Source organism: Pteropus alecto, unplaced genomic scaffold (assembly GCF_000325575.1).
Source record: "Pteropus alecto unplaced genomic scaffold, ASM32557v1 scaffold8, whole genome shotgun sequence".
In the NCBI taxonomy this organism is placed as follows: Eukaryota; Metazoa; Chordata; class Mammalia; order Chiroptera; family Pteropodidae; genus Pteropus; species Pteropus alecto.
The window spans coordinates 15,120,876-15,144,264 of NW_006494609.1; the positions used below are offsets into that span (position 1 = coordinate 15,120,876).

The 23,389-nt window shown below is 34.2% G+C and overlaps 1 protein-coding gene, 1 long non-coding RNA gene and 1 pseudogene across 3 annotated transcripts in view; 2 read left to right on the forward strand and 1 right to left on the reverse strand.

The window, feature by feature from the left end:
* Window positions 1-19,347, forward strand: part of LOC112473648 — a 30,687-nt gene extending 11,340 nt beyond the window's left edge. Inside the window, exons 2-3 of the long non-coding RNA XR_003044095.1 lie at window positions 9,279-9,388; window positions 18,165-19,347. This is a non-coding gene — a long non-coding RNA (uncharacterized LOC112473648). The remainder of the gene's footprint in view (window positions 1-9,278; window positions 9,389-18,164) is intronic.
* The window catches only part of PPP4R3A (protein phosphatase 4 regulatory subunit 3A), a 36,343-nt gene continuing 14,572 nt past the window's right edge, over window positions 1,619-23,389 (reverse strand). The window contains exons 4-15 of one of the 2 annotated variants that reach the window (XM_006925530.2): window positions 19,358-19,975; window positions 16,759-16,836; window positions 16,560-16,676; window positions 16,012-16,128; window positions 14,052-14,183; window positions 13,848-13,950; window positions 12,477-12,635; window positions 6,982-7,151; window positions 5,991-6,133; window positions 4,620-4,810; window positions 3,939-4,165; window positions 1,619-2,867 (exon numbers count right to left, since the gene is read on the reverse strand). In XM_006925530.2, coding sequence (XP_006925592.1) covers window positions 2,757-2,867; window positions 3,939-4,165; window positions 4,620-4,810; window positions 5,991-6,133; window positions 6,982-7,151; window positions 12,477-12,635; window positions 13,848-13,950; window positions 14,052-14,183; window positions 16,012-16,128; window positions 16,560-16,676; window positions 16,759-16,836; window positions 19,358-19,975 — 2,166 coding nt within the window. In that variant the 3' untranslated portion in view covers window positions 1,619-2,756. Of the gene's footprint in view, window positions 2,868-3,938; window positions 4,166-4,619; window positions 4,811-5,990; window positions 6,134-6,981; window positions 7,152-12,476; window positions 12,636-13,847; window positions 13,951-14,051; window positions 14,184-15,972; window positions 16,129-16,559; window positions 16,677-16,758; window positions 16,837-19,357; window positions 19,976-23,389 lie in introns of both variants that reach the window. The other variant, XM_006925529.2, reaches the window with a different exon arrangement.
* On the forward strand, window positions 9,658-9,776 carry LOC112473838 (annotated as a pseudogene).

Consider the following 23,389-nt stretch of genomic DNA (forward strand, 5'->3'; position numbering starts at 1 on the left):
TTCTCAGTTTTCCTCCAAAAGGGATTTTTGCAATGCTGTTTAAACAGTTTATGATAAATACTAGAAATCTGTTGAAAACCTAAAAAGTTTTCTCCTTAGAGAAATCTTTCAGTTTAAGCATGCTGCTATAGCCTTACGAGCTTTCTAGAGACCACTGCTTCAATCAGTTAAGAACAAAACCAGGAGGAATGACTGCCCCCTGCTCTATGCCCCTTCTCCCGCCCCACTTCCAAATTCACTTGCAAATCGGAGTTCCAGAACATGCAGGATCTGAATGTAATTAGCCAGGGAGAAACCATTAAGCTTCGTTCTGTCCAAAAAATATCCAAAAAAATGCCAAGGTTGCATTTCTGGACAAGACAGTATGAAAAGGTGTTTCCACAATTACGAACCTGTCTTTTCAGAAATTCTTTGGTAATCACTCTAAGAAGTGAAATTTCAAAATTTTTAAACATTGCAAAATGAGCAAAAGAACCAGTAGCTATCATTAAAATGGAAAAGAATCTATTCACATCATTATATTCATATCAATTATCAAGACAATATCTATGCTTAAGGGCATGTGCTTTTGAGTCAGGTAGAGAGCTATATCAATTCAAGTGTTATATTTCTAGCTAAGTCTTTTTGCTAATTTATTGCTAACAGTCTTCCTCAATGAAATGACAAGCTATTTCAGACCTCATTTCTCCTATTATAGCAACTAGTGTCAAGTTTCTGCTTCAGTAACCATAATCTCTAAGGAATTGCAATAGTCTGTCAATGAAAAGGTATCTCTTGTATGTCAAAGGACAGTAGTTAATACTTTCCTTAAAAATAGTGGATCAAAAGTTATAAAGGCAAGTGATGTTTCTTCCCTCTACCCAAGAACCCTCAGAGAGTACCAAGAATCAGTCAAAAAGAGTTTAAACTCTAAAGCACAAACATTTCACATTAGCTTTTCTAGCTAACAAAGGAAGCCATGATATAATTAACTCAGATCTTAAGTTTTTCTCCTCTTTATTTGCAAAGTAAGTTAATAAACTTCAATTAATAACCAGAACTTGTGACTCAGCAGTAGCTCTATACTGTAGTGAAAAACACTTAAACTCTTACAGTTAATTATCCACCCAAAATTTCTGTTAAAAAAAAATTAGCCAACCAACCTTTTTTCATGATTGTAGCAAATGTCGCTTTCTGGTTTTCTATCCAACTATTCAAATATAACCTTGTTTTAAGTACCACATGTTAGCATTTACTGAGGACTAAGCAAAAGAAAAGCATAGAAGCACACAGTGCTTAGTAGATACTAAAAGTATATGATACTTAAATCATTTTCCTTTCCTAGATATGAATTTTTATTCACATTTGTAAATACATTTCTCAGTGAGTTCTAAAATCTTCACGTAAAGTGAGGGTATGTAGAATTGAGATTTCATTTCCTTAAAAGAACTTTAGCACACCTATGACAATAAAAAGAACCTGTTCAAACGTACTATTTTAATAAGGTGATACCTGATGGTCCTCTGGCCAGATACTTACTTAGGAACCACCACTCTGAACTCCAACTGGCATTCTAAAGGGAGTAGTTTAAAAAAAAAAAAAGAAAAGAAAAGAAAAAAGAAGCATACAACTAATACAATTTCTCTTACTCTTCACTTTTCTTTTTATTATTCAAAAGTCAGATGTTATTTTTAAATCAACCATCCTCAATTTTGATTTAATGTACCGTCATTTTCCCAAGATATGAAATTTCAGAATCTCTTTGGAATACTAATTTCACGGTTCTAGGTTTAACAAAACTGTTGAAATTTTAAATTCCACTCTACTTCCCTGAATTCTCAAGACAGTTGCTGATGTAAATTTTAATATAAAATATTTAGTCACAAAATAGTATTGCTTTTGTATGCACATAGTTGTAAGATTACTTTGCTTTTGTCAATAAAAACTATACCATCTTTCATAAAACTCTAAACAAATTAGGAACTGTGATGTAGAACAAAAATTACACATGGTAAAACAGGTACCAGCACAACGTTAGGTTATATTACATCAAAAAAAGTTTTAATGGTCCCAAATATATATACTCAACAACTAAGCATACACTCAAGGGAGAAAAAAAATCAAAAACAAAATGAAAAAAAAAAAAAATTATGACACAAATGACCACATCTAGAATTCCACTCAATCTTTAATCAAGTAGGGACAGATCCCCACTTTAAAAAAAATCTGCAGTTCGAAGGGCAAAGGGAACAGATAAAAAAGAGGAAACTTTATATTCGCCCCTCCCCCATAGGTTTTCCAAACCTGTTGTAGCTTGACTAAAATGTTCAGAATGTATGATTTTAAAGGCAGGTCTCTTTATACAAAGAAACTGCTGGCATTCTTAACTAGTGAAGAATTGTGGCCGAAAAGCCTATTCTTCTGAGTCTCAAACATGGTCCGAGAAAGCATATTCTGATTGTAGCAACTGACCAGTCAATCCAGAGTTCCACTTACAAAACCCCTGCCCTGTTGGCTTTATGTTTCCATTTCCTTCCCTGAGAAAAGGGCAATGTGTGGTCCAAGCTGGAGAGCTCAAAGGCTTAAGTCTTTCCCCTAATGTAATCCCCTCCTCCTGCTCCATTGAATTGGCACTTGATGAGCAGAAGTCAAGTGTGCGAGGCTGATCTGTGTCAGTCATTCACAAGAGACCACTGCTTTGTTGTGGATTTTGTAGGGGGTAGGGGCAGAGAACCAGTTTTTTTTCAACAGGTACTGATTGTAGGCAGTTGCCATTATTATGACTCAAACTTTGCTTTCTTTGACAATGGTAACGTGTCTTCCTTGTCTTCATCCTCATCATCATCTTCATCATCATCAGGATAATCTACCAGACCAACAAGGCCTCCCTGTTCAGAAACAAGGGTTATTTAAAGTAAACACCACATTTTCAAATACATGTTTTAAGTATGGAAAAAGGACACAGACCCCTCCCACCCCCAAATATGAACTGTGGTTATTTCTGGGTGGTGAGATGATTGCATGTAACTGAAATTCACTACTTTTATATATTTCCTAAATTTTCCAGAGTAAAACAAAAATTTTTAGTTTATAATTCTAGCAAATTATCTAGGAGATAGAAACATTAAAAATGTTTCCAAGATTAACAATGCATTCAAATTTTTAAAACAGTCTAAACAGTATCAAAATAAACTACAAAAGATAAACAGACCAGTAGAAATGAGGTCATACGATTAGAGGTTAGGAAAGTGATCCTGCCCTGTCCTTTCTCCAACACTTCATCTGGACTTCCTGTTAGCCCTGCTCCTTCCTGCTCCTTCACCAAAAACCACTGTAGCTCGCTTCAGGTGCCCCCAGATTCCCACTGCTCTTGTCCTCAGCCTTCCCCTTCATTTCAGCATTTCTCACATTCACTTTTAGCCCTGAGCATCTCCTATTCACATCAGAAGAAAAGAGACAGAGAGCGGGCATTATATTCCAGACTTAGATCAATGAATCCCAAATGCCAGTCTATTATGCTAGTCCAGGGCAGCTAAAAGTGACCAAGCGGGTTTTTCATTCTGATGTGTCTTTCCTACTTTTGGTTATTAAAATTTTGATCCTTTCTTGTGTGTAATGTTACTAATGGCAGATGCTTAATTCCTTTTATATACCTTGTCTGGCAAAATAGTTTGGAGTGTCCAGATATTTAGCTTATCTTTCGCCAGTAAAGTCTTTATCTTGGTATTAATTCTGAAAGTTGATAGAAAATAACTTAAAACTTTTAAATGTCTATAAATGTTATGACACATCCAGAAATTGCTTAACTTTAGGTATGTTCAAGGTGGTGGTAGGAGAATTATTCTCTAGTTCACAAATGTTAAATCAGTTCCAAAAGACAGTAACCAGAGGGAGTCTCAGTCACTACAATTGCTGTTGAGAAGGCTTAAATTAGATAGGCGTAGGAATCAGACATGTACCTTGGTAGTAATAGCTGCCGTCTGAGATGTATTTTTAGGGACGGATCCAGGAGAGCCTGGAGATCCTGGAGATCCAGGTGATCCTGGAGAACCAGGCAGATTTGTTGCAGGTGACTGGCTGGTGAGATTAGTCTTTGTCCCACTAGAGAGGGAAAGCTTTAAACTTGGGCTCTGCCGGCCAGAAAGATTTGTTTTCAGAAGCACCTCCTTTTCTTCACTTTCTTTTACTAAAAATAAGAATATTGTCAATAGTTGTCAACCATGGTCATCTTTTAAAACCTCCCCCCTACTCCCTCCCAAAAAAAAGGTGGCACTAAAACACAATTAACTAGCTCATTCCTCTGCTAGGGAGAAACACTGAAGATAATTTCTGAACTAAGCTTAGCAAAATACCAAGCACCACTATCCACTGGATTTTACTATTGAGAAGGAATAAAATCTTCAGTATTATAGTCATTGTTCCTACCCTTCCTAAAATAATAAATTTCTCCTTACTTAAGTCAACTTAAGAAAAATTACTCTATGCCTTCACAAGACAGCGATTCATACTCTATAGAGCAACAGTCTTCGATATCTATGTTGTGACACATACAAATTAGATACTAATCATTCTGTCAAGAAATAAGAATAAACCTAGAGTGAGAAAAACTTCATTTTTCCTTGCCCATTTCTTCAACATACATTTCTTCCTTTCCATGAATTTACTTATTGGATCCATAATATCGTCGTCATTTTTAGTTTTGTCAGATGGAGACACTACAGCTTCTCCATCTTCCATGTCATCTTCATCTGTGTTAAACCACATCTCCTCTTCATCTTCTAGTGTTCTGGCATCTCTTCGATATCTATGATTCCTCAAAATTGAACGCATACTATGAGTAAAGAGAAGAAGGTAGAGTAAATAGACTCATAAAGACTTTCATTACAGTCTTCAAGTATTGCTCTGAATTGGATATACTCTTAACCCATTTCCTGTTTGCCTCGAGAATACTTGCTGGTGGCTACATTTCCCCTGAAATAACTCAGGGATTACAGGCCTAACCTTACCCCCAAATTTGCCATGAAATATCCTGCTTTTATTATTATTTTCGCATTGCTCTAGTAGATCGATAGTCTTTGAAAACAACATTCTATTTATAGCATTGTTTTTAGTAGTGGTATTTCCATTTACAAAATATAGTAATCCTGATTGCTGAAAATATCAAATCCTAGAAAACGTAGCATTCCTACGTGTGATATTAACATCATTCTCAAACAGTTGTTAGAAGATTCATTTGATGAATCCTATTTAGATATATATTTCTGTTACATTAGGAGTAGAGACAAGTTCTTTTTAGAAATAACTCCAAGAACAATTTTTATATCTTATTTTCACTCTGAAGACCACTCAGATTTGCTTCAGCATCAAAGGGCGTGTTTATGTAAAATTAAATTAATGCTGGCAGTGAACTGTACTTTTTTTCTAAACAGGAAATGGGTTAATAAATTAATAGCATAAAACAAACTTATACATATAGAGGTTGACAAAAACAGTTTAATCCACATAAGATTGAAAAACACTCCACCATATCTAGTATTAACTAGTGGAGTCAAACTTCCTATTATCAAATCAGTTATTAAATTTAATATTAGGAATTAATAAGTCATAACTTATGGCTATAAAAATATACCATAAGTATGTGAATTCGGGTATTTGGGAAAATGTACAAGATTTCTTAAAATAATTTGTAACTTTGAAGTAATTCGAAGTAAGATAATATTCTGATTGGTTTGGACACATGAAGCCTCATTGTCACCTAAGAGTTTAGGTTTTTTTTCTTTTTCATTGTCTTGTTTGATACATGCCTGAGGAAGTGACTACAGAAAATACTAACATCCACCCTCACCTTCAAGAAAACATTTATATTGACCATTACACATAAAACTACAACTTCTGTTCGCTCTCTGCTATTTCCTCTCCTACCACGCCAAACAGTACCAAACAAGTAAAAAAAGAGCCACTACCATATAACTTCTCACTGCACGAATAGGTTCAAATATGTGGTAATTTACCTGTCAAGTTTGGGATTATCTTGCCTTTCTCTTTGTTGTTCAAATCTCAGTTTTAATCCTTTAAATGTCTGTACATAATCTACGTCTTCCAGTGCCTTCCAGTAATTTTCAATTACATGAGCAGTCAATGATTTTATATCTTCCTATAGAAAATTATAATAAAAAATGAGATGAAAATGTTATTTTAGAAGATATGACTGAACTGTAGTGAATTGATAAACCCATCTCAAAAAGTTTTACAGTCTTAGAGATAATCAAATAATGAAAATGGGCATAACATAGTGGCTACTTCAACAAGTCCCTGATTTTTGGTGTACCTCAGAATTATCTATGGGTCTTTCCAGAGTAAACGCCCAGGTCCCATCCTAGATAATGTGTACTCAGTAAGTCTGGGTAGGATCTGGCATGTATATTTTAAAATCACACCACAGAAAAGTGCTAGAGATGGATGGTGGTGATGGTTGCACAATAATGTGAATGCACTTATTAATGCCACTGAATTGTAAAGTTATAAATGGATAAAATGGCAAATTTTATGTATATTTTACCGTATTATTTTAAAAGCATGCCACAAATAATTCCAACACGCATCAGTGTTTTAGAACCACTAGCCTACTATAATCTTAAAAAAAATCAAGAAAAGTTTGTTATGAAATTGCTCTTTAGAAATGGGAGAAAGAAAAATTAGAAACCTCAAAGTTAAAACAAACCAAAACACATCCAATACTTATTTTAAGAAAGTAAAATTACAGTTGATGAGTACTATGACAGTGTTAAATCAGTTTTCAAACTATCTTATAAAAAGGAGTCATAGCTGCTAAGAGATTATTTTAGTTTTAATTCAGTCTCTCACAAGCTTTTGGTAACACTGGTTTTCTTTTAAAAAGTCTCTCCAAATATATTCTCGAATAAGCCAAAATACCAATAATGCATACTTAAGTTTGTCAAACATTTAAAACCAAAATTCTAACCAAAAAAGTACAGAACCTACCACTCTAATAAATTCAAACATCTCTATTATGGCAGAATTCATCAGATTATAACGGGATCCATTGTTGAGAAATGCTTTGACGACTGGTTCAAACAAAAAACTTTTCATTATGTAGCGGTTGTAAAACTCATCTTTTAATCCAATAATCTTTCTCTTAAAACGAAGAGCACCTGAAACACAGAGGCATTGTTCAAATTACATACCACACTCCCATATTTTTAGACTTATAAAAAAAACTTTAACAAATATAATTCTTTGTGTAGTCATGTTACTGCTTCCAGAAGTGTGAACCTAAAGATAAGGATTACAAAAGGGTTATCAGAGAAATGTATTATGAAAGTAGTGTATGTCATCATAGAACACAAGTCTTAGAAGGCCAGGAAAATTCTGGAAATAAGTTACTAATGACCAAAATGTATTTTACTTCTGAAATAGCTAAGATAGGGCTAGTAAATGAATTAACCTATAATACTAAAAATGAAAATTCTAAACATATATATATATGTATACGCATACATACATACACACACCACTTTTAAAACAATAGAAAAACCATTGTTTTATTAGGGCAATCCACTGTGTAAATTGATTTTCATTATTTTGGGGCACTTATTATTTTACATCAGAATTCATGGGTTGCATTGGCTTATTTGTGGATGTTTATACCCACAAAATCCACATGACCCAAAATTTGCCTTCCCATATAAATTTAGAGGATGTTTTTTAAAATGTGGTCCTCTAGGCTTATTGCAGCGAGTATGCTTTTTAATTTTTTCCTACTTTTCCTTTTTTTACAATTGATTAGGCTTTAACTTACAGATTATAAGGTATATTTACATCTTGAGGTATGGGGAGTTACTTAAGTCACCATTCGTCAAGATCCAAATATACGCAGCCAGCTAGACTTCAACAAAGCCCTCTTTACCTAAATGGAATTATCAGTAAGTTAATGCCCCAGTATTGTAAACAGTTCAAAAAAGCATACTCACTTCATGCAGTCACATCGTCTTCGGTTGGCAAGATTAAATATTGTGTTTGTATTTTGGTTTCTTTGGAGATCATAGAAGTGGCTCGTTAAATTGCCAATTTGTTATTAATCAAGTCCTTCATGAGCAGGTAGCCAGGCAACCATGCTGACACGGTTTCTGGGTGGGAAGGCAGAGGAGTAAAGCAGCTCAATTTTTCTTTAGTTGGCAGAAAAAGAGGTCCACAAGTGAATGCCCAATTAGCTACAGCTGATTACAAACTGCCTTAACAATCCAACTTTAAGAGTGTCTCTTTCTAAACAGACACTCTGGGCAGGGAGTTTCAAGGGAGTTTCAAAATAGTTTATAGAATAGTAATTGCATTTTATTTTTTAAACTACTGAATATTTTCAAATACATAAGCATGGTGAAATAAGACATTTTAAACAATAAGAGGCATCTTTCTCTGTTTAAGTCAAATCCAAGTAAGGGTTTATTTTCCCAAAACAATGGTTTTAGAGTTTGGTTTTTCTTTTAATGTTACTAGACAAAGGAACTTAGGCAGTTCCACTTGTTAGAATAAAAATCAGTATTTTAGAGCTCATGTTTTAATAAAGCCAAATTTTAAGCTTTTAGTAACTTAGGCAAGACCTCAAAGCCTGTATTCCAACTTTGCAGGCTTTTGTGGAGACTTGTGTCCTATCATAACATACACTAGCTGAACCCTGTGGTCTGCATGTAGTTCCTAGTAAGAGCAAAGACACTCCCTTCCTAGAATTCACTAATGCCAGGGTATGCAGATGGCACCACCATCTCAAGATCAGTTCTGTTCGGAAACTGATGTAGATAGAAGGTAATTCTAATGGTCTTTTTTGTTTTGCTCCTCATTTCAATTTGCCCTCATTTATTTCTATCAAGAACTGTTTTGTTTCCACTCAAAGCCCTCCCCAAAAAGAAACCTGCATCAAATACATCTAACCACTATTCTTTGCTGTTGAATAAGAAGTTGCTTTTGCAAATTTACCAGTGAGTTCTATGCAGTCAAGTTGCTGAAAGGGGTTTTAGAGAAAGCTTTTGGAATAGATCAAATTGGCATAACCATAGGATTTTCAGTGTAAAGTGCATTCTGCTTCCACTCACATCTCTAACCTTCATTAACATTCCAGGAATCTCTTGTACTGTTTGAATCATCTCTAAAACAAAAATTTTGTCTTTACCTTATACAACATGAGATTTCATGTAATAAATTTAAGACTTTTTGCCTCATATGTAACTAATAGATGAATAAAAGCATCTACGACAAAATTTTTCTTTATTTCATTCCTCTTACAGAGTTCCATATTTTTAACAACAAAAAAAGCAGACAACATAACAGTATGAGCTAAAAGGCTACGATGTAAGATTCAAGAATCCTGAAAAGGCCAAGAAGACTGATACAACTGGTATGTATGTTTGTACACACACACACACGCACACACACACATCTAACCTATAAACACTAAGTTTTGAAGGGATGCCAGTCTCACCTACAGACTTGATTAGTTGCCTTTAAATATAATAAAAGTATATTAAGAAGCGGCAGATATAAAAAATGAAGTTTCCCTAAGTCCCCAAACTGTTTACATTTAACCACTTATCTTTTGTTCTTACAAGTATGCATCTAAATTTACTTATAAACCCCTCCCTTAAAAAATACTAATATATTTTTCTGGTTCAGGGCCATGCCACCCTGAACAAGCCCGATCCCGTCTGATCTCAGAAGCTAAGCAGGGTCAGGCCTGGTTAGTACTTGGATGAGAGACCACCTAGGAAGACCAGGTGCTTTTGTAAGCTAACAAGGTCCTTGCAATCTGTGAGGTCAACAGATTGGGGGTTGCCTAGCCTTTAAAAAAAAAAAAAAAAAAAAATTAAAATAATATTTCAATGTACTCCTTCCTCAGAAGACCAAAAATATCTTAAATCTCCTCAAATTTATATTTGTTCTTTTAGAAGTTGTTGATAGAAATACTGCAAATCCAGCTGTAAACAGCTTGTTCCTGATAACTGGCATCTTCTTTCAGAAGCTACTCATATTCTCAGTCCTAGGAAGACAGCCATACTGAGAATCATTTGAGAAAGAGTTAGGTTTTTAATGATAACCTAACTTAGTTTGGAAAATATTAACAGTAATAAAATAGAAGGTTTTTCTAGCATGCTTAATTTTCCTACAATACAAATTTTCATTAACTTGTAATGATTCTATTCATAGTTCTCATTAAATTATAAGAAATTTTCTTTGCAATACTACAAGCAAAATGAAATGAAAAACTGAAGAATAAAAAGGCCTTTCCTTTCCTGCCACTCTCCCACTGGATTCATGGGTTCTACCTATACCAAACCACTAACACACCACACTTTTTGTCACACTCTCCCATGACCAAAGCAAATTCAACTGAACTCTTGCAAAATTTCCCTGGTCTGCCTCATTCATGTAGAATAAATCATTTCCATTATACTTCAAAACACATCATAATATAGTGCTTATGAGGTTTATTTTAATTTTTATAGACTGTCTCTTCCTAATGAACTCTGATCCCCTTGACAGCTGAGTCCAGGTCTTAATCTTCTTTATTTTCCTAGTACCAGGTATGTTTCAAACGTCATCAAATCTAAGATGCCACTAATTGCAAAAAACTTTTCTCTCTTCTGCTACTAAGAAAACAAAATGAACAAAAAAGAACTAGTCATGACAAGCCATTAAATTGTACGACTCACCTTGATTTGAGAAATGATAAATGCATAAAAATACATGTATCAGAAATAACGAAATATAGTAGTATTTAATAAATTTACTGAAATAAAACATGCAGTTGATCCATCCTGTCCCACCTGCTCACGAACTCCCCTTCCTGCACTGAAACAAAACCTATGTTGACATGAAAAAAAATTCAAAGCAACAATCAACTCCCTCTCAACTTGGTTTTGGGCTCTCACTTTTGCTGTGATAGGTATAGATGGAAAATGAACATAAATTTAAAAGGACTTCTTTCACATGTGCTAATAAGTCCATAGATATATGCAATAGTAAAGCAGAACCAAAATAAATGAATTTATTTTTTGCTGTCCTTAGCAGTCTAGGTTAATGCCACCTATTACTTTTGCTGAAAAAAAAATTACTACGGTAATATCAAAAGATCTGGGTAATTAGCAGAAAGTACTAAATATCTGAAAGTTGGAAAATGAAAATATACTCTGACCAAATGTATTCTCAGTACATACTGCACAGTGTACACTAATCTGAAAAATGAAGTCAACTATAATAACTGTTAACCATGATAGAAAGTTTAATGACATACTTTTGAAGATAAAATGTAGGCAAAAAGAACAAATCAACACTAGAAACATCCTATATACACACAATGCTTTTATAATTTAAGGGTATTTTTAAAAATCATAAGCAGAAATTTTTTTAATGAAATAAAAACAGCAAAAATAGATGTATAGTTCAGACTTCTAATTACTATATGATTATGATACCTTTAAACAAACAAACAAAAACAACTAAACTTACCTATAAAAACTAAAAGGCAAAACTTAATTACCAGTAGACATCTCTAGGATACCCCTAAAATTGTCTGCCAATTTACCAAAGGCAACTGGCTGTTACATGATCAAGAATATTCTGGAATAACCTATTTCCTATTCAGAAAAAAAATGTTTGTACTTCAAAAAACTAGTGTCTTATGAACACAGTGGAAGTCAATTTTTGAAAAACACGTATAACTAAAAACCATCTTGTTAAAAGACTGTTGCTCTGAAGAGTTAAGTATTCCCATAAACGTGTATGCTTTGTGGCCCACAGAAGCTTTTTTTTTTTAACAACCCTTTAAAAATATGAGAACCATTTTTCAGGTTGCAGGTTGTGCAGAAATAGACCACAGGCTGGATTTGGCCACAGCTGTAGTTTGCCATCCCTGCTTTAAAATATCTGAGGTAACACAATATTATATGTCAAATATATTGTAATAAAGCTGAGAAAGAAATATTTGTGGAATTAACAAATGGACCATCTGTAGACATTTGTGCTAGGCATTCTATAACTCAGAATGAATGTGTTTTAGAAACTCAGAAAGAATGTGTTTTAGGAATTCAGTTCTATTAGCTATAAATTTTCCAAATTATCAAAGTTCTTCATGATTTCATGTGATGCTATAGTCTCGCAATGCCCAATTTGTAATTAGTAATGCTGTACTAAGTCGAAAAAATAACTGAGGTAAAATGATCTAAGGTGCCATCTTAATGATGGACTATAATCCTTTAATATGTATTTTTAGAGACACTCTAACCCCTTTGCTATGTGTTAATGAGAAAGAAGTGTGTCAGGATAATCACCTGCTCAATATGTGACACAAGGACATACTCAGTGTAGAAGTATTAGAACCTAGATCTCCTAACCTAAGTCTATGATCTTTTCTTCTCAATGAAACCTAAAGATACCAACAAAATGGTAACATGTAGGTAATACATACTTCTACCAGAAGCAACACTTACATAATGCCAAGAAAGCATGCTTTGAGGCCATGAGAACTAGCACTCTCCGGAGGATGTCCTTATTAATAATGTAGTTCTTTATGTGATAGGTATGGTGCTCCACACAGAACGTTAACAACTCCAATACAAGTGCTAACAACTGGGCAGTCTGAAAATCATCTAAAACAAAACACAATTATATTGATGGTTAATATTCTTTTCCTCCTCAAATGTAAAATTCCAATTCCAATCAAGTAAAGTCCTTTCTATGAACCCAAATATTTTAAAGGAAAAGGAAACTTAATATTTATTTGAATGTCTACCATATGTCAAGAATGCTGCTTTACACTTTTCTTTATTTAAAACAACTCTGTAAGGAATTAGTTTCACAAGACCATGTCTGAGAAGTTAGTAAGGCAGAGATGGGATACACTATTAGATCTGCTGTATTCCAAAGTGGAAGACTGCTCTATCATGTCTTAACACATCCCTTGACAGGTGTACATATAGCATTAGCGGTCCTGCCAGACACCATCTGGTCTCTGGTGGAATTAATCTCTCTGCTCCTAAGATTCCAGTGTGTTTTGTGCCTCCTTTACTACACATAATGAGTCCACACTCAATTATAATTACTGGCTTATCTTCCTCACCAGGCAGCAAACCTCTGGAAGTATTTTACTCACATTTCTCAATTACCCCATTAAGACCCCAAAGCTTATATATAGCACAGTGCCTTCCATGAAATGGGTTCCCAAAAAAAGGTTTGAATTGAACATGTGGTTTGGAAAGGAGCCTCAAACTTTACCTAGTATGAATAAAGTAGATAGGAAAAATGAATATCATGTATCCAACACTTGCTTCTAGTTACAAAAAAAGGTAAATTTAACATTTATTTTCTAGGTGGTGTCAAAAATACTGGTAATTCTTATGACAAAATAATATATTCTCAAAACTTCAATAAAGGATTTCCCAATGAAGACCTTAAAGCTATTTTCTAAATTAAACACATAAGCTAAAGCAGTAAAATGCAGAAATAATCAAAACATAGGAATAATCTTTAATGCAAATAAAAATAGCTTAATATTGAGCACAGCTCTTCTCTACTACACATCTGGAGTACAAATAAATTTTTTTCATAGCTACTTCTATTTCTTTCACTGATGTAAATATAAACTAAATATAAATACTGCTTTAACAAAAAAACTTAAAATTCTAAAGCAACAATTAATCTTTTTATTTTTTACCTTTCTGTTATCTCTGATTATAACACTTTAAAGAAATTTTACTTTGAACACCTCTTTTAAAATTAGCCTTAGATCTCTATGTTGACACCAACTTTGAGTTTCAGAGTTCAAGAACAAAGAAGTTAACTACCAACCTGCATTATCTTACCTTTGCTAGGTTTGTCTTCTGTTGTATTTGCCAATAAAGGAGCAGTGAGGACATGCATACAGTGTTTGTAGAAGAAACCCAGAAATTCAGTCTTTTCTGTTTTCTAAGGAATCAAAAATAGTTCCATGAACTTTAAATGCGTCGGTTCCTACCAGCAATAAACAATATACTAGTATGATAAAGAGAAGAATGCCTATGGCTTACATTGGCAGTAGCTAACATGTTCTCTGGGTCAACTAAAGTTCGAAGCAGGCCCATAAGTTGGACCGCTCCTCCAAGTTCAGGGTCTGTATCACAAATCATATGTTCTATAATGAGGTTGATGAGCAAAATATCCTGGTGAGAAAAATACAAATAAAGATCACTTATTACAGGAGAGGATGGAAAAAACACATTCTATGACATACTATAGCATTATACCTCACTCTAGCTATCTTGTTACAAACCAAATGAAATGATTGACTGACTTCTTCAATAAGATACATGGCAGTGTTTCCTTGAAGTGTGGTACAGGTACATTACACTTAAGAGTACCGAAAAGAAAATTTCTTTTTGTTATCTTTAAATCCTTCTGATTAAAACAAAAACAGTTTAAGGTTGGTGCTAACAGATCTTTACACCTCTTGATAACAAAATATCCCTCCTGAAGAAAACTGATGGGTCTTCTAAGGTTCATAGCTTTAACAGTAAAAATATTTAGCTAGAATTTGTAACACTGTTATACTTTCACTGCATTTTTATAGATTCCTTCTCCTCCTATTTATGGTAAATGATATCTATATCTCTTCTCCATTCATGGAAATGATAGAAAGTTTCCATTTAAAGTAAATTTAAGAAAAAATTAGTTGGTACCTGAATGTCAGAAATTGGGAAAAACGAGATTACAATATTTAGAGGATGCACACAAGAACAAATGTATTGTAGAGATTCCAAATGTCATAGAAAACTAAGTGCTAGTTTTCCTAAGGCTCTACTATGACTGGTGTTCCTTGCCCAAGGAATAAATAAAACATGAGAGGGATTCAATAAGAAAATCCTTGCTCCTGCCAATATATGCAATGATAGGATGGAAAGAAAGAAAATGCAGACAGTATAAAGAAACAATGATAAGGACTGGGAATCAAGAGACCTACTGCATGTGAGTCAAGTTCATCAGTGTATGTTCAACTAGCAGGTTACAGGGCCAACAAGAATAACCTTTACTTTAAATAATACAGATACTTTGGTTTTCAAGAAAAACATGACATAATATTCGACAGTTCAGACTGGTAGTTTTCTACATCTATTCTGACACTCCCATTAAAAAAAAACAAAACTTTAAATATAGATGTTACTAGGCATTCCACTTCATTTTGACATCACAGCGCGCTACTTTTTTAAAAAAAGTATTTTCTCATTTTGTAAAAATATGAAAAACAAAAAGAATTATAGCCTAAGAGGATATATTTTCCCCACATCCCATGAGGAGTTGAGGGAAGAATATCTTAGTTTATTATTAAGTAAAAAATTACTTCCAAGATTTTATAGGGGACAATCAATCATTGCTTTAATTATCTGAAAATAAAACAGCACACACATTTGGGCCATCACATATGCCATGTACCACCATAAACTCTGGGAGTGCCCTTCCCATTAGCAGGATATATTCTCTCACTTACTTTAAAATTGGTATCTGTGTGTCTGTGATCAAGACAACAGCTTGTTCCCTATGGTTAGGTAGTAAAGAAAGCACCTAAATACTATCCAAGAGACTGTGTTTCATTTCTTCATTCTTGATTTTGAGAATCCCTAGCAAAGTCACTGTTTTCCTAAGGCAATTATTCATAATTCCACATACAGAACAATTTATTAGCTGAATGATTTAAACCAGACAATATAGTAAGTTAACTTCAGAATTAAGAAACTTGACCTCAAAAACTTAAAAAGGAATTTAAGTTGAGCACTAATAAAATAGCTGAAGATATACTTTAAAACTGAGACAGGAGCCAATTTAGGGGAAGGATAAGCCATTTGATATCATGGCTACACTTTTCCCAAATATTAACTATTTAAATCTTAACTAAAAGAAACACAGTTATAGCTCCCCATGTATATTATACTTACTGTTAGTGCAAATAATATTTACCTTGTTGGTTATTTTTTGCTCTGTTAACTTCTTACTTACATCATCATTCTGTTGTGCCTCCTGCATGACAAACTCTCGTACCATGGATGGATTATATTCAACCAAGTATGAGAATATATCAGTAGCAGCACTTCGCACCTGTGTATCATCCATGCCCTGCAGATAAAAAGCACTTATTTCTCCTATAATTATAAAAATATGGAACTTACAGCTACATAAATCTAAAACCTAACAAATTTTAAGAAAACACTGCAATTATAAAAAAGAGGTCAAGGAAATTCTGCTGCATGTAAAAACCACTGATATAGAGATAAAGATATGCTTTCTTTTGTTCCTGTTTACTCTTCTACTTTAACATGTCAACAGGCTGCAAAATTGCAAATTAGTTTTAAAAACATGGAAAATTCCCGAGTACTTTTTCAGTACTGTGTAAGAACTTTAATACTAGAATTTTATAGTTTTTTAACTTTGTAATATACAGCTAATATTAAATGCTGGCTGTAATCAAATACCTGCATGTAACAAAAATATATCATTTTGGTAGATTAAAAATATAATGGTAATTAAGTAAGGAGAAACAAACTTACAAGGATGACTTCTAAAGCTGGTAATATGCCCATGTTTGACAAAGTCTTGAAAAATGCATCTCTGTTTTGAGGTTGCAGTGTTTGGGAAAACGCACAAAATTCTTTTAAAAAGTTAACCTGAAAATAGGAAAATGGTTAAGTGACTATAGAAAGTTTGTAGTTTTAGCTTCATGTCCTTTTTTAATATCAAATTTCTTACCAATTCCTGTCTTTTTTCCTCATCTGTTGCTTCATCTGTTAGTTGTGCAAACAAATCTGTCAGAAATTTTTCATCTTCCTATGAAATCAAAGGATAAATTATGCAAATTGTAAGAGTGTAATACAAATGGTAAGAGTATAATAATTTTAAGATGCTATAATAGAAGATATAAATTGCAGTTAACTAGAAAAAGGAAAAATGGTATTGATGATGTTTTTTTTAAAAGAGAAGGAAACCAAACTATTAAAGGGTAAACTGACAATTACAGAAAGATTGTTCTTTATATTTTGGCAAGGCTCTATTTCCTAAGCCTGTTTTAAGGGCCACAGTGTAAATATTTGCAGGCTGTATGGTCCCTACCACAACTACTCAGCTCTGTTGTTACAGTAAGAAGCAGTCATAGACAGTATGTAAATGAATGTGGCTGTGTTCAAATAAAACTTCATTTACGAGAACAGGTATGAGCCATAGTTTACAGAACCCTGGTTTTCATAGCATTTCATGACCTTAACTTTAGCAGCTCTATAACCTCTCAAATGAAGATAAAAGTGAAGGTGGAACTTCCTTCACGTTTTAAAGACACAGAAAATTATTCCATTTTCTAACAAAAGTTAAATTCAGTTTTCAAAGAAACATCTATTATTTGAAGATAGCCATATACACTAATAGTTTAATATGTATTAAATTATTTTTAAAGGATTCAAAAGACATTCTCATAGGATATTAACCTGGGTAAATAAGTCAGAGTGTAGAACTTGGAAAGAACCTCAGATGTTATCTTACCTCATTTTATAGTTGACACAAATTAAAAATTTACACAAAGCCCAACCATAGTTAGCAGGCAGTAAAGTCTTCCTGAATGCCTGTTCAATTTTTCCATCACTATTTTTAAGATGCTGTTTTATTTTAACTCCATACCACCTCAGCTAGAAGTACATTCAACACTACTTCAGCCCTAGACATACCCAAGTCTAAATATATACATACACACCTCTACACGTGTATGTTATGTTTCTCTGTGTATATAATCTCCTATTAGATTATTAACTCCATATTCCCTGTTGTAGGTGCTCAAGAAACATTTTATGTGATACTAAGATAGTTTTGTTATTCCCACTTTATCTAAAATGTACAAATAGGCCATACCTCAAATGGCATCCAGTTTCAAAATGCATCCCAGATATAATGTATCCCACACCAAATGGAAATCAAATGATTAAAAAAGATTCTCTGTACTGCTGCATTTGGAGTATAGAAATAGAGAGAATAAGACTGTTTAACAGTATTAGGTAGACAGTAGCCAATGAAAGGGATAAGATTGTACATAAGGTGGGTAAAAATCTGCTTTAAATTATACTTCAATCACTTTTTATCAAATATTTTGTAAAATTTTCCTTTCTTCACAGCACAACTTAACAACTTGAAATCATTCATACTTCAAGAGTAAAACTGGCATTTTACAGGTATAAAGACGAAGAAAACATAGAGGTAACAAATCACCACATAACAAAAGCACATGGAGCTAAAGGAACAGTAGCACTCAGGAATACCCAAGGAAACTAGGAATCAAAACGACCAGAACAGAGGCTCTACTAGACTAGGTAGCTGGAGAAAACTAGTTCCTTATCAAATCAAAGAACAAATGGAAATTGGTTCCAAAACCCTTCTCCTTCCTCTATCATCAATAATAATATACTGTGTGGAAGATTATTATTGTACTTATCAGACTGTATTGCCTATGTTATTTGCTTACATGTCTGTCTTGGAAAGGAATGGAAAAGGAATGGAAAACATGTTAAATTAGTCAACATGAACTGGAATTATTACCAGTTCCAGGAAAGCAGTTTTGGTAAAACTGACTTTTCTATTTGAAGTCATTTTAAAATTATTGGGGCGACATTGGTTAATAAAATTAAATAGGTTGCAGGTGTACAATTCAATAATGTCATATGTATATTGTATTGTGTGTTCAAGAAGTCATTTTTTTAAGGGTGACAAAGGCCAAGGGCACTGAAAATACAGCAATTTTCTAAAAAGGAACAGACATGAAAAATTAAACTCACTGCTTTATTTTTAACATGTGCTTCCAAGCAGCTCTTTTGACATTTGCCTCCTTTATTTAACAAATCCAGGTTTCAAAATAATTATTTTGTTTGTAGATCTGAGGTAAAGCTTTATATAATATCTTTCAAGTCATATCACACATTTGTTATTCTTACAACATACGCATCAAAGGAAAAAAAACATGGAAGGTATGCAACTCACAAATCTTTGCACTATGCAAACTTCTTTTTCAGTTACAATAGACTAATTCACACATGATGGGAAAATATACTGAGAGGTTCTCTGACTTTGGAGATTACTGGCCAGCTCAGAGATTTATATTCTGTATTTTGTGCAGAATCCAGGAAATTGTAGCCTAGGCAATTCTAATGCAAGCACCCTAAAACACCAAACCTGACAGACTGGGCATTCTGTAAAAAAAAAATTTAGGTATTTAAAGAGAACAGAAAATTATTTCTGCTAAAAACAATTAACATTTTAAATGGTATTAATCAAGTAGGTACCTTTTAAAGGAAAAAAGAATGATCGAACTCACCTGTAACATACCAACAATTTCTACCTTATTGAAAAAGATGAAAGAGTGAAGTGTTGATAACATATTTTCTTCAAAGACTGAAGGGGTAGGCAGAACCATATCTTGTATATATTGGACTCTGTATGTCTGATGGATTTTTTGTTTCAGCTCAGGGTCTGATATGGGAATCACTTCTTTAAATTTGGCTGTTTTTGTTAAAAATTCCCTGTGTTTTCGTGGTTGTGATAAAGCAGGATCATATTCTAAGCATCCAATGACATCCATTATACATTCCTCAGAGAACATAACTTCAAAAAGAGCAGTTCGATTCAAGAGGAAGATGCCTTTGATAATTTCATACAAGTGGTGCAGTCCTTCAATATTTTCCAAATCTTCACAAACATGAAAAAGCTCTAGGAGCTTTTTAATATAACCCTCATTTTCCAGTGCTAGTGCAAGTTTTTCACGACGCAGGGGGGAAGGTAAAGACGATGCCACAAGTTCTGCAATTTCCTCAAGGCGACTTAATTCACAAGATGGCAATTCTAAACCTGGCGATGACATATCATCAAAACGCTCCTCTTCAGATTCATCTACAAGGTCCTGAGTGATGTCCACTGAAGGATCCTTTCCTTGAACCTAGTAAATCAGATTTATGATAACTGACACAGTACAGTCAAGCAAATCTAAGTGATATTCTTACGTGAATACAAGAAATGTTATAAGAAAATTATAATGATAATTTTAAGACTTTCCTTCAAATTCAACCCAACTTCCTACTTTTCTGAGTTGCATTTCTACAAATAATATATACTTTCAATTTTAAGGAAGGAAAATTCAAACTTAAGAGATGGGATGAGCCTCCTAAAGTGCAAGGTTTACCAGCAACAAAATGTTTTGGGATAGGCTAAACTGTGAAGAAAGAGTGCCCTGCAGACCCTCAGTGTAGAGGACTGATGCTAAAACATCCACTCACATCATCTACCCATGGCCCTCTTCCCATAGCAAGTCTCAGAAACATTCATAGCATTGTCCTCCAAGATAGCTATCAAACTTTAACAAAATTTCAAATATCATACAAAATACATATAATTATAAGCAACAAAGAGAATACTTAAATGTTAATTCTAGAAATCAAGGGCCAAAGAGCATGTACAAACTGGTTTTGGACCAAAGTGGGTCACTGATTTGCTATAAATGCTGGTTAGTAGCCCAAAAATATGATTAAGAAAAACTGGGTGGGTGGGAAACAAGTGCACCCACACAAAAAATAACTGCGACCTATATGTAGTAGAGCTATCCCCCAAGAGTATCTGCTCAAAGTTAGGCAGCCAAACCATGGAAAAGTTTTCCTGCCTACACACCCAAACCTGTAGCTTTCGTGATCTCCCAGAAGTCCTAGAGTTTGAAATAAAACCCCAACTTTGTCAGTGTAAGAGCTCTAACTATAAAAAAAATAGAAGTTTTGCTTTTTTGGCCCTATAATTCAAGACACTGCCACTAAAGTAGCCCCGGTAGGCCAAGTTGAATGGTAAAAGTATAGAAAAATTAGACCTCATTTGAAATGACCAAGAAATTTAAATTGCTTAGCATAGTTAAGAAATACTGTTGATGGATACTAGAAGGGAAGGCCTGGAAAATGTTTTGAAGTATGTTGCAAGGTGACCTTAACCCACTGGGCAGCACCACACATTTACAACTTGTACCTGGCACAGTCTCAAGTTGGCTTTGGCTTTGTTAATTACATAAGCTCTCATTATAACTTTAGATTCCTAATGCTCAAGCAATGGCTTTTTAGAAAAATGGTAGCATTTGATTAAAAAATGAAAAGGGACAAGAGCCCTCATTATAATGAAAATGCTATCTTAAGCTAATTTGCAAATATGATGGTTAAGGTAATCAAAAAGGACTGTATTTAGGATACTCTACAAACCTGATATACTCAGGAAATCAAGGTGAAATTGTAATATTTGACAAATATGTTTCAGCTTTACTTTCAGAACAGGGGCAACGGAAGGATGGAAATGAAAGAAAGGCAAACTAAGCTAAAAGAGAGAGCTTTCATTAAGAGAAGGATAAATCTTAGAAGTCAGTCTGGACAGATATGAAGAAAGAATATGAAGGCCATGATAAATACCAAAAGGAAAAAGATGCACCCAGATATAACTGCAATCAAAGAGTGTACTATAAAATGGTTTCTAGATCAAAAAATAGTGAATGGGGTCACAAAATTGAGAAACATATAAGATCTCAGAGAGCAAAATATAATCAATTCCCTAGAATAAGCCAGAATCTAGAAATAATGATTGAGAAGTACAGATAGGATCATAGGAGGGTGACTGAGAAATGAAATACTGAACATAAACTATGTAAAAGGTGGAAGAAAAGATCACAAAAGAAAATAAAATAGCCAGTGGGTTACCTGTGCCCCAAGTGAAGATGACTAAAAAATTTATGGTATTACAGACTAAGGAAAAGTAAAAGACAATTACGTTAGAGAAGCGCCAGGTATGACAGTAACAGACTGAGGTCTGAGTTAGATACTGGCCTAATAGAAGACTGTATCCAGAGGGCGGCTGTCCAGAAGAGTGAAGAACAAAACTTGTCTGAATGATGGATGCTAATAATTTTAGCATACCCTGAGCTCATAAATTTCATCTCTTTTCATGGGAGAACTTCAAAAGACAAAATCTAGAGGAATATGCTATAAAAACGCTTGTATGGGACAGAAAGTAAAGAACAAGCACGAAGGCATTCACATATTAACAGAAGGAAGGGACAGTCTGACAGGCAGGTTATGAAAAACAGCTGAGTAGAATACATAGCAGAAATAAATTCGGTAAGGAAAAACTGTGCCTCAAGGACACTGTAGCTTCTATTAAAGCAGTGGCTCTCAAATTTCAGGGCGGCTCAGAACTGACTAAAGCAGAGGTTGACAAACTACAGCCAAACCTAGCCCACCACCTGTTTCTGCTGCTAATTAAAGCAGTGGCTCTCAAATTTCAGGGCGGCTCAGAAACTGACTAAAGCAGAGGTTGACAAACTACAGCCAAACCTAGCCCACCACCTGTGTTTATAAATTATATTTTACATGAAGAGAACCACTCCCATTTATTATCTATGGCTATTTTTGCACTGAAGCAGCAGAGTTGAATAGGAGTTATACTGGCCCACAAAGCCTAAAATATTTACTATTAGGTTTTACCCTTTATTTACTTTAGGTTTTACCCTTTACAGAGAAAACCTGACCTAAAGACCTGATTAAAATATAATTATTGGTAGCTACTCACAGAGTTTTTGATTCAGTAGATCTGGGATAGGGGTCTGATAATTTGCATTTCTATTAGCTCCCAGGTCATGTTTGTGCTGCTGGTCTAAGGACCACACTTTGAGAAACAAGGAATTAAGGAATCTGCTGAAGAGTTTTTTTCAGCTGAAATAAATGTGGAAATAGAGCAATTGTGCTTAGGAAACAATGGTCTAAATGAGTACATAACAAGAACCAATGGCTTAAGCCATTAGACTACATAAAATGCATATTCACAAAAGACCATGGAAATTATGTCACTAGACTAAGGTACTAGAGTCACCAGGAAATTCAGAATCAACTGAGAACATGTAAGGTGAGGCCAAAGAAACAGTCAAGAGCTACAAGAAGTTACTGAACAAAGGGTGCTATGTTCAGATTTGCATTTCAAAAAAGATCACTCTAGCTGTAGTATGGATTTGGGAAGACCAATCAAGATAAAAACAATAAACCGGGCAAGAAATGATGGTGGCTTGGTAAACCATGATAGTGAAAATGATAAGTGAATGGATTTAAGATTTATAATTGAGGGACTGAATGGGTATAAGGGGTGAAGGAATCCACACAACTCACAAGTTTCTGGTTTCAGCAACTGGATGGCATTTACTGAGGGGAGGAAGATGGGAGAATGAATAGGTCAGGTCTAAGTGAGATTATATTTGGTGTTGGACTATTAAATCTGAGATGTGAGTGAGCACTCATGGAGGAGCTCTCCAAGGCAGCTGGATAGAAAACTTTGGCATGCA